This window comes from Halyomorpha halys, unplaced genomic scaffold (genome assembly GCF_000696795.3).
Source record: "Halyomorpha halys isolate HHAL.00 unplaced genomic scaffold, Hhal_1.1 Scaffold80.1, whole genome shotgun sequence".
NCBI lineage: Eukaryota > Metazoa > Arthropoda > Insecta > Hemiptera > Pentatomidae > Halyomorpha > Halyomorpha halys.
In genome coordinates this window covers 185548-200449 of record NW_027110435.1, presented here as the reverse complement: position 1 = coordinate 200449, position 14902 = coordinate 185548, and the positions used below count along the sequence as shown (strand labels likewise).

Here is a 14902-nt window from a genome sequence, read left to right as displayed (position 1 = left end):
ATATAGGATTTGTTTTTATTGTAAATATTTTTTTCTTTATTGTTCTTGTTTTTCTATGTTATTATATTATATAGTATTAGTTTACGAGGATTGTTCGTAAACTGGTGGGGGGGAGTTCCGGTATGAGTCAGCTGTTATTTCGATGTCAGCTGACTGAGCAGATCCTCACAATTTCAATAGTTTATGTTGTAAATTACATTTTTTTTTCAATTTTATTCTCTATATTATTCAAGAAATTACCTAACTTATTGTAAACTATAGAGTCCCATTTTTTGATTATTGTTGTCATATTTCTTTTTAATATCATTTTTATTCTGTCTGTTAATTCAGGTATATAGTTAATTTTATATTATTGGTTTATATTGTTTTTGCAATCGTTTCGTTCTATATTGCTCCGGATATCTTCCCTTGCATATTTTCTTTTATAATTATTTTCGTATAAATCCCCATTTGATTTGTTTTTCTTTAAATAATTACATATTTGTATTAGTTATTATATGGTTATTTTTTTTGTATTATACCACAATAAAATAAATAAAATGACCAATATTTAATGAATATATAATGAAAAGGCTTTGTTTAGAGAGTTTAGGCAGTTTTATTTAGAACCTTTTTTAAACGAAGGTATAGCCGAAAGTGTTTTTTTCATTTAATCTAGATAAGGTCATAATATTATTAGATGGTAGCAAATACCTTCTCTTCCGATTACCTTATCGCGGCCTAATAATAAATGGATAAATTTCTGAAGGCTTACAATTTTTTTTAGGATCGATAAAGAACATTAATAACGTAAAATAAGGCCTTATTCTATTATATTTTACTCCAAACTGATATTGCTAAAGATTGTATCTATATTTGCATCTTCAAAACTCGCCACTAAAAATTAAAATAAATTAAAACGAAATGATAGATCGAGGTAAATAAAAAAAAAAATCATTATGAGGTATCTATTATACAGCAGACCCTCATTAATCGGAAGGGTTCGAGCATAAAATTCCAATGTACAGAATTTTTTAGATAAAGTAGACTTTGATTTATGGATATTAAAAAAAATAAAACAATATTTTAAATTGAACAGTTTTGATAAAGATAATTTTTTTTTTTTTTAATAACCCTCCCTTTATTTTAAATCTTGAATTCCCAAATTTGTTGCAAACCATAGAGCTTTCTCCTTAAGTAACGATCCTCCGATTGGAAAAATGGTTCTGTCTACAGCGAGAAAGCCAAGTAATTAATCATCCTTCAGGTTGAGGAAAACCCCCTGTTATATATTAGTCTTTTTAAATATTGATAAATAATTTGTATTTATATTTATACTTTATGTATTTTTTAATATATTTATAATATTGGTAATTAAATTTTATTAAATATCAGTCTTTTTTTTTTTATTTTTTAACAGTATTCGGAATATGTTGTGAAATCTGTATATATGCCTTCTTTCTTTAAAACGATATTTCTATCATGCGGTGTCGACTCTTTGAACTCATTTTGCAACTGAAAAAGAGACGGAAATGATTGATGAACAATGGAAATTAACAATTCTTTGGAAAAGTTTAATTATTAAGAACAGAAATAAAGATTGATGGCTTTTAAATAAACTGCGTGGAGAATGGGGCTGAGGATACTACCTTGAAGGATACTAGCAAACTGAGAAAAGTGGGTAAGTAGTCTGTCACTGAGATAGGAACGGATGATAAGAAACTTTGTAGGTGGTAGGAATTTACGGATTTTGTAAAGCAGTCCAGTGTGCCAGACTCGAGCAAAAGCCACCTCTACATCAAGAAAGACACTCGCGCAGAAAATTGCACGCTCTAATGCAGGATTTGACGATAGTGGAGTGGGATGTTCGAAATCCAAATTGGATGATCCGAGGATGTGGCAAATGCTTTTAACATTTAAATTTTTTTAGGTTAAATCCTGTTGGTTATCTTGGTTATTAACTCGACATTATGGTTTAATCTAAGCAAAAGCATAATTTCAAACATATATTTTTTATTATTTAGAAAAATCAGTTCAATCCATAATTTACTATGTACAAGTGAACAGAAATTGAGAAAACTAATATATTTGTTTTCTTTTACGAAAAATGGACTATTGTTATACTCGTGATCGAAATATAAAAGGTGAATCAGGAGAAGAGAATCCATGTTTCATAGGAATTTTTTGTTTTGCTAGCGTAAAAAAACAAACTGGACATAAGTGAAATTTGGTTGAGTGATTTGACGGGAATTCAATTAGTTCACCGTTGCATGAGCCCAGGATTTTAATTTTTGTCGACTCTGTCCAATTCGACAACAAAAACATCCTAGTCGAACGGAAAAAAAATTGGCAGGGATTTAAAAATAGTTTGGATAAAGTTGCAAACAACTGTAGAAAATTAAAACTCTATGCTTTGTAAATTCTTCCTCTATTCATAAGCTAGACGAATCTTGAGACAACTGTATTATTTATTACTGTATTTTGTATAATTTATTTAATACGTTTGATGGTGAGTACCTTTTGAAGCTAAAAAGATTTCATTTCTGTTGCAGACTGTCTCGGTGACTGTTTCAGTCCTGACTCTGACCTTCATTTCGGTTGACCGCTGGTATGCCATCTGCTTTCCACTCAAGTTCATCTCTACAACTTCTAGAGCTGTCAGTGCTATTATCGTCATATGGATGATCGCATTGGTTCTGGGTAAGCAAGCATTTCAGATATAATTATAAACACACTTCAAATAATTATATTACTTTTATCATATATTATACATCTTGCTATATTCTGTTGTAATGTCTGATTTCGTTTGTCATGGCTTTCGAGTTGTTGTTTACTTAACGATTATGATATCTTATACTTTATATTTAGCATTAGATGGCATGGTGGACGATTCAAATGTATCAATGTTACTTTTCTATTGCAATAATTAATAGTGAATTTGTGACTATGTGATTATTACGGAAAGTATTCCTACAAATAAATTGATATAGATCTTTTACTTAAAATTACGATTATAAGTAATACTAGTATTACGATCATAAAAAATCTTAAAATCCAGTTTTCAACGGAAATACCACACGTTTTGAGGTCCATATAACGAAGTTCTTGGACACAACAAGAATAATGGGGCGCACATCCAAAAAAAATATTCTAGAATGTAGTTTTTTTAAAAATAATTTATATACAGCTGTATAAAAATATATACCACTTGTAAATTTGCTATAAGTTATAAAATGACATGTTGAGAATCTATCCATTGATAGAAGTCCAATAGCATTTCATGAGGCGAAGATCTCGGGGCCATCCTCTTTTCAGACGCCTAGGAGGATTATCAAGTAATGAAGGAGAAGCTAAAAGTGAAATTTATGAAAAATGCATCCCTTTCCTTAAAGAAATCCCACGAGACCTTCGAAGAGAGAGTTGAGAGGTGAGAGGCCTCTCAGTTTGATCCCGCGGAACAATACCAAATAAAACAAGGAGCTTCTTAGAAGAGCTAGGTGTAAGCATTAATGATATTGTGATCTTGGTGGATAATATTATTTTGAACTCCCTGGGAATCATATATCATCACCTGCATGGGAATTGATATTATTCATTGTTTTTGTTTAGCTGTGTGATGTACAGGCTCCCCTAAATTTTGGATTTTAGTCGAAACGTTTGGCAAATTTTTTTTTTAAATTATTTATTTATTGTAATTTACAACTGTACAAAATAATACAATAGGTAAATATGTAGTATATTTCATATACACTTGAAAATCTTGGGAAGGAACCACCCATTGGTGGTACTTCAAACATTAATTTAAACTAGAAGGTCCCGTGGCCATCTTCTTTTCAGACGCCTCGGAGAATTATCAGGGATTGTTAAGGATGAAAGATTGAGAATTAATGGGTTAGCATGGTTAAGGAGTTTGGAATAAAAAGACGCATATCAGTTTTGGGTCAAATCTGCAACGAATGGGATGTTAAGGTCTTTATGAATGAGTTTATTTGTGACGTAATAAGGAGCATCAAGGATTTTACTTAGGATTTTGGATTGTGATACGATTGGATGCGGGAAGAATTTGATGGTTTGGTGGAGCCCCAGAGCTCAATTCCATATGTCCAAATTGGTCTGATTATCGTAGTGTATACTAATTTTTTGTAGTGAATGGGAAGTTTAGAGCGTTTGTCAAGTAAGTGTTATAGCAATCGGAATCTACGAGCAGTTTCTTGTCGTTTCAGTCTTGTGTGTGGATTCCAAGTAAGTCTCTTGTCAAGATGGAGTCCTAAATATCGAATCTGTTTGGCAAATCTTAAAAAAAATAAATAAATAAATTGGTTCAATTGATCATACTGTGAACTGTTATTTTTTGACAAACAAGTGTGGAACATTCCATAGTAGAGAAGGAACCCCAACCAACATTTTTTTTTTATGTGCCACGATTCAAGCAAATCATATGTCTTCTAATAACAGGGTACTTACATACAAGTTTAAATATAATAGTTCTGGGTATGGGCCGCCCATAGCTCAGTGGTTAAGACACAGTCTTACCTATTTGATGTCTATTGGCGGTGTCGGTTCGAATCCGGCCTGGGACGTTGACTTTTTTCATTGAGTGGCGGTCCCACTAAATGAAAAGCTTTGACCCCCAACCATGGTTAGGCAGTATAGGACCCCAATGGGAGTCTTGGCCGAAAAAAAATTTAAAATCGTTATTTAAATAAGTTTTTGTTGGATTAGAACTACGAACCTAATTAACATAGGCAAGACATGTACAAGTGTATATCGTTAAAAGATTTTAAGGAATCAAACCAGAATATTGGGTCAATTATAGCACAGTATACCTCCCAACCTCCCGAATACTCCCCTTCTAATATATCTAAGAAGAAGGCGTTCAGGAAAAAATATTTTTCTTTTCCATCACTCATGGTAAATTATACATACTATTTGCACGATAGATTATAGAATATTTGCAATGGGCTAGATTTCCCTACTCATAAGTGAAAATTAAATTTTTTGAATAACTTTCATTTAAATAAACTTCTGCACTAACCATTTAAAACTAAGGGAATTTATTTAACAATGAATTAAATTTTAAAAACGCATTGTAAAACAATGATACTAGTAAAAATAATTGACAATAGTTATTAAGGTTAGAGTGAAACATTAAAGTAGTTCGGGTTTGTACACACGTGCAATTGAAATTACTACTTCTAGAAAGAAGCCATTTTAGGTTTTTGTAAGGTACGCAAAGTTCCTGTAAATGCCTTTGATAGCAGTTGGCAGATGTTGTGAGCATCACAAAAAATAATGGCTTCAGATACAATAGGTGCCATTTTTCGAATCAATTACATTTTTAACCCGTTCACACATTGGCCCCAATTCACCCTAATTCAGCTTTATCAATTTATAGAACTTTTGTGAATTCTAGGAATCATGTCATTCGATGTTCTTTAATAATTCTGATGGTGAATCGTATTGGTCAATATTAATCCTATTATAGCCATTGTCTACTTAATTGAACAGTCTTGAGCCTTTCCCTACAATAACCTGGATTAGCTATTAATAATGAATTATTGAAACAGTATAATGATTGTTCTAAAGCGCCCCCCTCCCTCTACTGTTCCTATACTCTACCCCCCCCCCTCCTCCGGCCTATACCATCTACTGTACATTCCCTTTCCACCACCCCGCTTCGAGCTTTATCGAAAAATTAATGATCCTTCTCTCAGCTTCCATCAAGGATCCGCTTTAGCGAAATAATTCTCATATCCTATTAATTGAAACATATTAATATTTTAACTAGGATTCAAGATTCTGCTAAATTAATAACACGTGTCGTCGCTGCCCCGTTGATATTTTCGAATTCGTCAGTTTGATTAATTTATTTGGAGTATTATTGTAAAATAAGGTTTAATGAATACAAACTTAGGGGTCAGGAGAAAAAAAAACCTCAGAAAAAAATATTCGCAATGAGGAAGTTAAAATTAAAACAATAAAAAAATCCTCGCATATCTTTTATCTGTTTTTTATTTTTTTAGCCCTGATGAAGCCCTCCAACGTGTGCCGAAATGTTAGCTCATTATAAATAGCATTACGACTGTTTTGGTCTTTGAGACACCTAGACCATCTTCCTTTTAACACGGTCAATCAGCGATCTTCCAAATAAAATTAAAACGTTAATTTCCTTTTTGGCCACTTAAAAAATACCAATATTTATATTACTTGACCATGATGGGCACGATGTATTATTTTTCCATGTTTATATGTCGTCAATTATGTGTTGCCCGTAGTGCAGGTAATAAAAAAAACCCAAGGGATAAAGCCCGTTGATAGCCTTAGCAGAAGTGCAGGTTTTAATCCGGCGAGGAAGGTTGACATTTATTTCTAAGCAATCCCACGGAATGAAAACTTAATCCTCCCACCCTGGTCAGAATAGGACGATTACATGTAGGATAACTCTCTCGTATGTCAGAAATGACCAGGTAGGGGGAACAAAAAAAAAATCGGATATATTTTGACATTGCAACTTCGAAGGCATTGTCTAAATCAAAAATTAAATTAGGTTCCACCTACTCAATAGTCAATATTCAGGCTTCTTTATAGCAAGTGAGAACTGCAACTAATAACGTGAGGTGGGAGATGTTTCACGATTTTGCCGAGATCTATTGTGAGAAGTAGTCACAGTTAAAGTGAAGAACTTACTTTAGTTCAGCCGACTGTGCTCAATGCCGGCTATTACTCCTTAAAAATTTAATTGAAATTAAAAAAAATGAACCAGCTCAAGAAGAATCCAATTATACTCAAAAAGGACTTTATGGCTGATATATACCGTACGGGAAGGGAAAACCGTCAAGGCGGCCAACTTCGGCAACGACGCAATCGCTTCTGAAAGATAATAAACTTGAACATCAGTGAAGACTAAAATAACTTTATTCCTACATATTTACAAATACTACATAATTTAGTGGTTACAGATATGACTCTCTGACTGTAACTCCTACTTTCTTGTTACTTAAGGGGTTGTGAGAACTGTTAAACATAAGATAGACAGATGCATGATTGTGAGATGACAGCTTATACCTGCCTATGTGTCAGCCATTGCCTTCAACACATGATTTCAATAAGGAAAGGTCACTTCTATTAGTACAAGAGCCCAAGAGGAGAAAAAAGGCAGTTATCTCACCCCAATTATTGATTACTTTAATGAAAACTATGTATAATTAATAGTCAAAATTGATGAGTCTGCCAAGTATAGGTAGGGGGAATAAGAAATGGCGGCTGTTTCAAAGCAATAAAAAAAACTAATTTTTCATTCGGAGCTACATATCTTAAAAAGTAGGAAAAAAACAAGAAAACCTAAGAGAACGTCATTTAAAGAAGAGTAAATTTGCTAAAATATGAGCCCTAATAGAGTTATTTATGTTAAATAGTTTTCGAGTTATAGCTTTTTAATAAGCAACATTTCATAAAAATGTTGTATGGGACGTACTAAAAGATCAGTGGTTAGTGAATTTATTTTGAAAAATTTATATCTCAATAACCATTTGACGTACAGATGTCTATTAGCACTCAAATTAAAGCTAGTTTAATGAGCTATAAAGTATTTAAAGATGTTTATCTTCGTAGAAGTAATAGTTTATGGAATTTGCTAAAATAAATTGATTTATAGTAGTTTTAGACAAATTTTCATTTCCCAAATTTATATTCATATGTGAATATCATAAAAACTACTACCTCTACGAAGATAAGTGTAATTAACTACATTATAGTAAGTTAAATTTCCTTTATTTTGAGTGTTGGCAGACATATGTGCGTCTTATGGATCTAGAGATATATTTTTTTTAAAAATCCAACATTTTATACGGACAACTAGAAATTAACATTTTGTGAGTTTATTTTGTCAAATACCATAAAAACTACTACTCCTACAAAGATAAACATAATTGACTATTTTGTAGTTAATTTAACTAGCTTTAATTTGAGCGCTGGCAGACATCAGTACGTCCAATGGTTTCTGAAATAAAGTTTTTCATAAATCAAATTTATTGTCCGATCAACTATAAATCAATTTATTTTAGCAAATATCATGAAAATTACTATTCCTACGAAGGTAAATGTCATAAACTTCTTTATTGTCCATTAAACTAGCTTTAATGTGAGTGCTAATAGACATCTGTACGTTACATAGTTCCTGAGATTTCTCAAAATAAATTAACTAACTACTAATCGTTCAGTAGATTTTTAAGAAATTTTGCTTTTTAAAAAGCTATATCTCGAGAACTATTGGACGTAAATAGCTCTTTTAGGGCTAATTTTTCAGCAAATTTATCCTTCTTTAAATAATGTTCTCTTAGATTTTCTAGTGTTGTTGGTATTTTTTAAGATATAGAGCTCCAAAAAGAAGGAGTTTTAAAATACACAGATATATTCTGACATCAACACATTTGGTGACGCTTTTCTTGTAAACGTAAGCATTTAGGTTTTAATTCGTTATCTCTTATCAAAATATGTTAATTACTTGTTGGTAGAAAATTCATCTCTTATTTTAAATTTGTATTGCTTGAAAATTTATCAGTACTAAATCTTTTTTTTTTTAACTTAAAATCTTAAATTGGATTTCCTTTATTTCAATCGAAGGAAGTAAATAAATTGTTTGTTTTTTTTGTGACACATTTGTAATTATTACAGTAGTTCTCGTAATATTATAATATTTAGACGATGTAAATAAAGGACCAGATCATTTTATGCTTCGTTGAACGTCTATCTTCTCATGGCCAGCGCTAAAAGTGCCTGTCCCTTCTTTTGACAGCCATCATAAGAGGCAAACCTCATGTAAACTTCGTATGGTAGTTACTAGGGATGGTTAATTTGGGCTTTAAATACTGTGTTGGTAGAGAATAAAAAAAAATATAAATAGAACATTTAAATATTCCTGTAAATGGATGAGACAATAAAGATAATATAATAGGTGAAAGAGAGAGAGAGAAAAAAATATATAATGTGGACATTCACTATAATATGGTTGATAAAATAAAGTTTAAAGTAAAACAACATTTAATAAAAAAAATGAATGGGAAAAAGTGAGTTTGGAATTTATTTAATACATTTATAAAATTCAGGTAATGGATGAAAAGTGGCCTGAACGAAGTTCTTAAGAAAAAAAAATAATAAAGTGATTGTGAAATTAAAGGTTAATTAAGCGTAACACACAATCGACCTATGCATATAAAAAATCCGGTTTGATGATGTATAAAACATTATCACAGTATTAATTGCTTGGATGAAAGCAATTAAATGATTTACACTAAACCATATGTAATAGGATAAAGGTTAGCCAAGCACGCAAACAAATCAAGACTTCTTAACGCGTTGATATGCTATATCCTGTCCTAAACAGAAATTCCAAACTAAAACCTGAAACAACTGTTCTTATATTTAAAACAATTCTCAGGCCACTGCTGATGTACGGCTGTGATGTCTGGGGAGCAGCATCCTTCACGAAAAGGAAAAAACTACAATATTTTCAAAATAAAGTCCTAAGAATCGCAGTTAATACTCCTTGGTACATAAGAAATAGCCTATTGCATCGCGAATTACAAATGGAGTCGATAGAGGATTACATCAACAATGAAGTTCCACTCCCAGTTGTCGACAGTTAAAGGAGCAGTGACCTACAACCTGGGAAACCCAACCGCAACCCGAAGACTGAAGCCCAGGCTGCTGCAGGACATTCTTTTATAAATTTAAAATTAATTCATAGTCACACTACCTCCATTTACTTATTATCATTCATTTTATTTATTCATTATTATTATTTTTTTTTCTCTTTTCTTCCCTATCCCCTTTTTCAAATTAACTTGTTTCTTTTTAACAATTGTTTGCTTTATTTAAGTGTACCAATATCATTATTTTTTGTTATTAATTTTACTTTCCTCTTTTATTAAGAAGCATTATTCTTATCTATTTATTTTATTATTATTATTTTTTCCTTTTAATAAGAACATTTTATATAGTTAGGGGTGTCATTTGTATGACTATACCCGCTCATAATCAACTGTTTAAAAATATATATAAAATAAGTCATATCAACCATGTAAGGCCCACCAGGCAGATCTGGTATAAAAATAAAAATAAAAAAAATTAACGCGTTGATGGTGCGATAAGATCTCCAAGCTGATTTTAAATTTAAATTCCAGAGTTGATACTTAGCTATTTATTGAGTTTACCTATTACAAAGATGTCATAAGAATGGGTGATGACTCACTTATTAAAATATTATTGTTTGGTTATGCGAAAGGAAAAATAGAGAGGATGGCCACGACTGTGTTCACAGTCGAGGCAGTAGCAGATGCTCCGAAATGTCTGGAAAAAAGACCTTGACAGACACTTGCGCAGGACAGAGAGGAATGGACGCGATGCCTCGATGCGGCAAAAACCTGTACCGGGTTATAGTGGTAGTGACCTATTATGAAGACACAGTTATTGTAACCTATCATGAAGAAACAGTTATTGTAACCTATCATGAAGACACAGTTGACAGCAGTAACATCATGATTCGGGACTATATTTATTAATGATCAGTTGAGACAAAAGTGTAACCAATGTGACTCTCTATAGTTTTTAACTCAGCTCAGGATAAAATGTAGTGTGGATTGATAAAACCTTCACAGGGGATGAAGTTGCTGGTGTCCAGGGTTGAAAATATCTGCAATTGGGCAAAGGATCTACTTTTTGCGTAAGAATAGATTCTTGTATCCACCTATGCAAAACGGGTTGCGGACATTAGATCTGGTCAGGACACGACTATTATCACAATATCTGCCGTTCTGTTATCGTATAATAATCATGTCTTAATAAATGTATTTATTTTATTCTGGATTTTCTCTTTAGGAAGTCGGGTAAGTCAATTCATAAAATTTTTTTGAGGTTAATAATCCAATTGAATGTAATTTATATTAAATTATCATATTATGGTATAACGTTTCGGGACCACCGTCCCATACTCATGTACTTTAAACCTACAACAATAATAAACCACCATAATAATAATCTTTATCCATATGTATTATAATTTATACAATTATATTCACCTCATAATTTGAATTTCATATAGGAAATCATGTCACATCTTTACACTATTCTCACTTTTCTACCATTACTTATTTGTGCATTCTTCACTTCTCCTTAGCACAGCCATTTCTCTATATTTCTTGCTACCTCTTTGGACCTTATCTCATGTCCAGTGTGCTGTTTGGTTACCTCCCTGTTTTTTTAAAGTCCTACTTTGTATTTTACATTAAACTTAGTGGTTTTTTTCTAAACCCGTTTATTTCTTCTGATTTTTATGTTTATATTTTGAGAATATTTATAATGTTGGCGTAATGTGTATTTAAGTGTTTAGTGTCAGTTTTGTATGTTTTTTGTTATATGTATGGCTTCCAGAAATCTTCTGATATTTGTATTTTGTGCTGTATCTATTATTTTTGGGTTTTCAAAGTTGAATTCATGGTTCAATTTTCTGCTGTGGTAGGCCAGAGCTGTGCAATTTATATTTTTAACGTTTCTACAATTGGTTACATGTTGCTTGATTCTAGTTTCTAGTTTTTTAGATGTTTCACCAATGTATACTTTTTCACAATTTTTACAATCTATCTTATAAATTGCATTTAATTTTTCCATCTTATCAACTTTGTCTTTCATGTTGGACAGCTTGTTCTGTAACTTATTATTATTGTATAGACCGGTTCTGATATTTATATGATCATATTCTGTAAGTTTTTTTTATTTTATATGGTAGGCCTGGTATGTATTGAAGTTTAAAGAATTTTTTATTATTGCTATTACTATTTGTTTCCTCTTGTCCTTTTTCTCTATTGTCGTCTACTGTAATGTTTTTGTTTATTTCTTTGTAAAATTCAGTGATTCTTTTTTGACTTGGTGGTTTTTCTTTTTTACCTTTCTTTGTAGTTCCGATTGTTTCTATTTTTCTCGGTGTCCTACTTTCTGTGTTGTTTCTGGTTGTATGTTTGTTATTCATTTTATTGTACAATAAAATTTTTTTATGTATTTATTTTAAACTGAATGAATGAATGAATTTTTTGTTATAAAATACAAAAAATAATATACGATACTATTTGGACAATAAAAATCACACCGACAATGGAAATATATCCATCTTTCGAAGTTAGTGTGTAATTTAAACTAAAACAGATAAACAAAAAAAACAATGGATTAAAAAAGTCCATAATTTAAAGCAAAGATTCCGTAATTATAGTTTCGAGTAACAAAAAAATCAAACTTGTACCAACTGAGGTTATTTATTATTGGCATTAATTCCTCATCTGTTAACAAACAGAGCTCTTTCCAGTGTAGCCCATCGTACGAAGTGGCTAAGAGCTATCCAATTAAAGCCTTTTAATAAACAGAGTAACTTTTCTAGAGAGCAGGCCCGCTGCCTAAAATAGTTTATTTTTATTTCACTATACCTATGACAAGTAATTAGTGAATCGTATCTTCCTTTTCTTCGAAGTTACATATCGGGTAGTTCTCGATACTATCATGAGTTTTATACTTAAATTAATAGTACAAGAGCCCGAGAGGAGAAAAAAGGCAGTTATTTCACCCCAATTTTTGATTACTTTAATGAAAACTATGTATAATTACTAATCAAAATTGATGAGTCTGCCAAGTATATGTAGGGAGAATAAAAAATGGCGTCTGTTTCAAAAAGTTAAAAATAATTAATTTTTCGTTCGGAGCTCTATATCGTTTGAACTACCTACAACAATAGAAAATCTAAGAGAACATCATTTAAAGTAGAGTAAATTTGCTAAAATGTAAGCCCTAATAGAGCTATTTACGTTCAATAGTTCTCGAGATATAGCTTTTTAAAAAGCAACATTTCATAATAATGTTGTACAGAACGTACTTAGTAACATTACTGAATTTATATTAAAAAATCTATATCTCAAAACTCATTTGACGTACAGATATATATTAGCATTCAAATTAAAGCTAGTTTAATGGGCTATAAAGTAGTTTATGACGTTTTTCTAGTAGTTTTCATGATATTTGCTCAAATAAATTGATTTATACTCGTTCGGACAAATTTTCATTTGCCAAATCTTTATTCATATGGGAATATCATAAAAACTACTACCCCTACAAAGATAAATGTGATAAACTACTTTATAGTAAGTTAAATTTCCTTTATTTTAAGTGTTGGCAGACATATGTGCGTCTTATGGATCTAGAGATATATTTTTTTTTTAAATCCAACATGTTATACGGACAACTAGAAATTAACATTTTGTGAGTTTATTTTGTCAAATGTCATAAAAACTACTACTCCTACAAAGATAAACACAATTGACTATTTTATGGTAAATTTAATTAGCTTTAATGAGAGTGCTAATGGACATCAATACGTCACATAATTCCTGAGTTATAGTTTTCTCAAAATAAATTAACTAACTACTAATCGTTCAGTATATTTTAAAGAAATGTTGCTTTTTAAAAAGCTATATCTCGAGAACTATAGGATGTAAATAGCTTTATCAGGGTTAATATTTCATCAAATTTACTCTCCTTTAAATAATGTTCTTTTAGATTTTCTTGTGTTGTTAGTAGTTTTTACGGTACAGAGCTACGAATGAAAAATGAATGTTTTTAAAGGTTTTTAAAAAGGCGCTATTTTTTATTCCCCCTACCTATACTCGGCAGACTCATCAGTTTTGACTAGTAATTATACATAGTTTTCATTAAAGTAATAAAAAATTGGGGTGAAATAGCCTTTTTTCCCCCGGCTCTTGTACTATGAGCTGTCCTGCTCTACACCGGATCATCGATCGCATCGATACCAAATCAAAATTGTCATTTATATACAATAGTTCTGTTTCTACCTGCGTACTAACAAATACACTTTTAAAGGTTACTTTGTTTCTTAGATTCCTTTATGGTGGGGGTTGCCAATAAGTCGATCCATCCAATCCAATCGAGGCCTATTTTGGTCTAGGATAGAATTCTGTGTACCATGAACTTCAAAACGATTATACAAGACGAAATTTTCTAGTAATATTTTAATGCATTGTGGGAATTCGCAAAGGTCATAAATTCTTAGAATTGTGACAGCCTGACATTCCTTAGACAGGACAATATATTTTGACTTACATGTTTCACTTGTCACCGCACGTAACGCGTTATTATTATCTTATGACACATATTATTTTTGTCAGGATATAAATCTATCTACGATTCCTTGGTTGGAGATAAAGTAAATACTAAATCTGTCTTTATCTGTAGCTTCTTTGAATTAATAAATATTGCGAATAATTATCCATGTACTTTTAATATTCCTGGACGTAAGTTTTTTAGTTCTTTAAATAATTATTGTTGTTGTTTTTAGTACGTAGATAAACCGTATATTTATATTTCAGGGGTATACTCAGAGAGATATTGATAGATTAGCAAAAAGTAAGTCATATTATTCTTTCGTAATAAATTTTCCTGGCCCACAAAAAAAAAAAAAAAAATATTGAAATCGAATAATCAGCCTTACTGTGCATTTTTATAATAAATTTTTCATGTTAACGAACAATTAACACAACAATATATACATTGAAGTTGATAAAAAAAATTAAATTGCATTGTAAGTAAAAAATCTATCATGAAATTTGTCTGAAAATCGTATTTTTAGGTACGGCAAGTACGGAATACTGCTGTCAAAAATTGCGTCTGGAAATTTATTTTATAAACCCTATATCTCGAAAACTTAATAATTGATTTAAAAAATGAAAAATAGTTCTGAACATATGTATTTCTTATCTACCTATACCTCACTGGAATGCACCTTACACTGAAACACAGTGTATAAACTTAGTATGCATCAAATAAATCAAATGGCATCCAAATTGGCCTTCAAGAACAATCTAAACATTTA

The 14902-nt window shown here is 31.1% G+C and overlaps 1 protein-coding gene across 2 annotated transcripts in view; it reads left to right on the top strand.

Annotated features, from left to right (window-relative positions):
• LOC106692961 (orexin receptor type 2) overlaps positions 1–14902 on the top strand; it is a 270301-nt gene that overhangs the window by 178354 nt on the left and 77045 nt on the right. For both annotated transcript variants that reach the window (XM_067048610.1, XM_067048609.1), the window contains exon 2: positions 2532–2679. In XM_067048610.1, coding sequence (XP_066904711.1) covers positions 2532–2679 — 148 coding nt within the window. The remainder of the gene's footprint in view (positions 1–2531; positions 2680–14902) is intronic.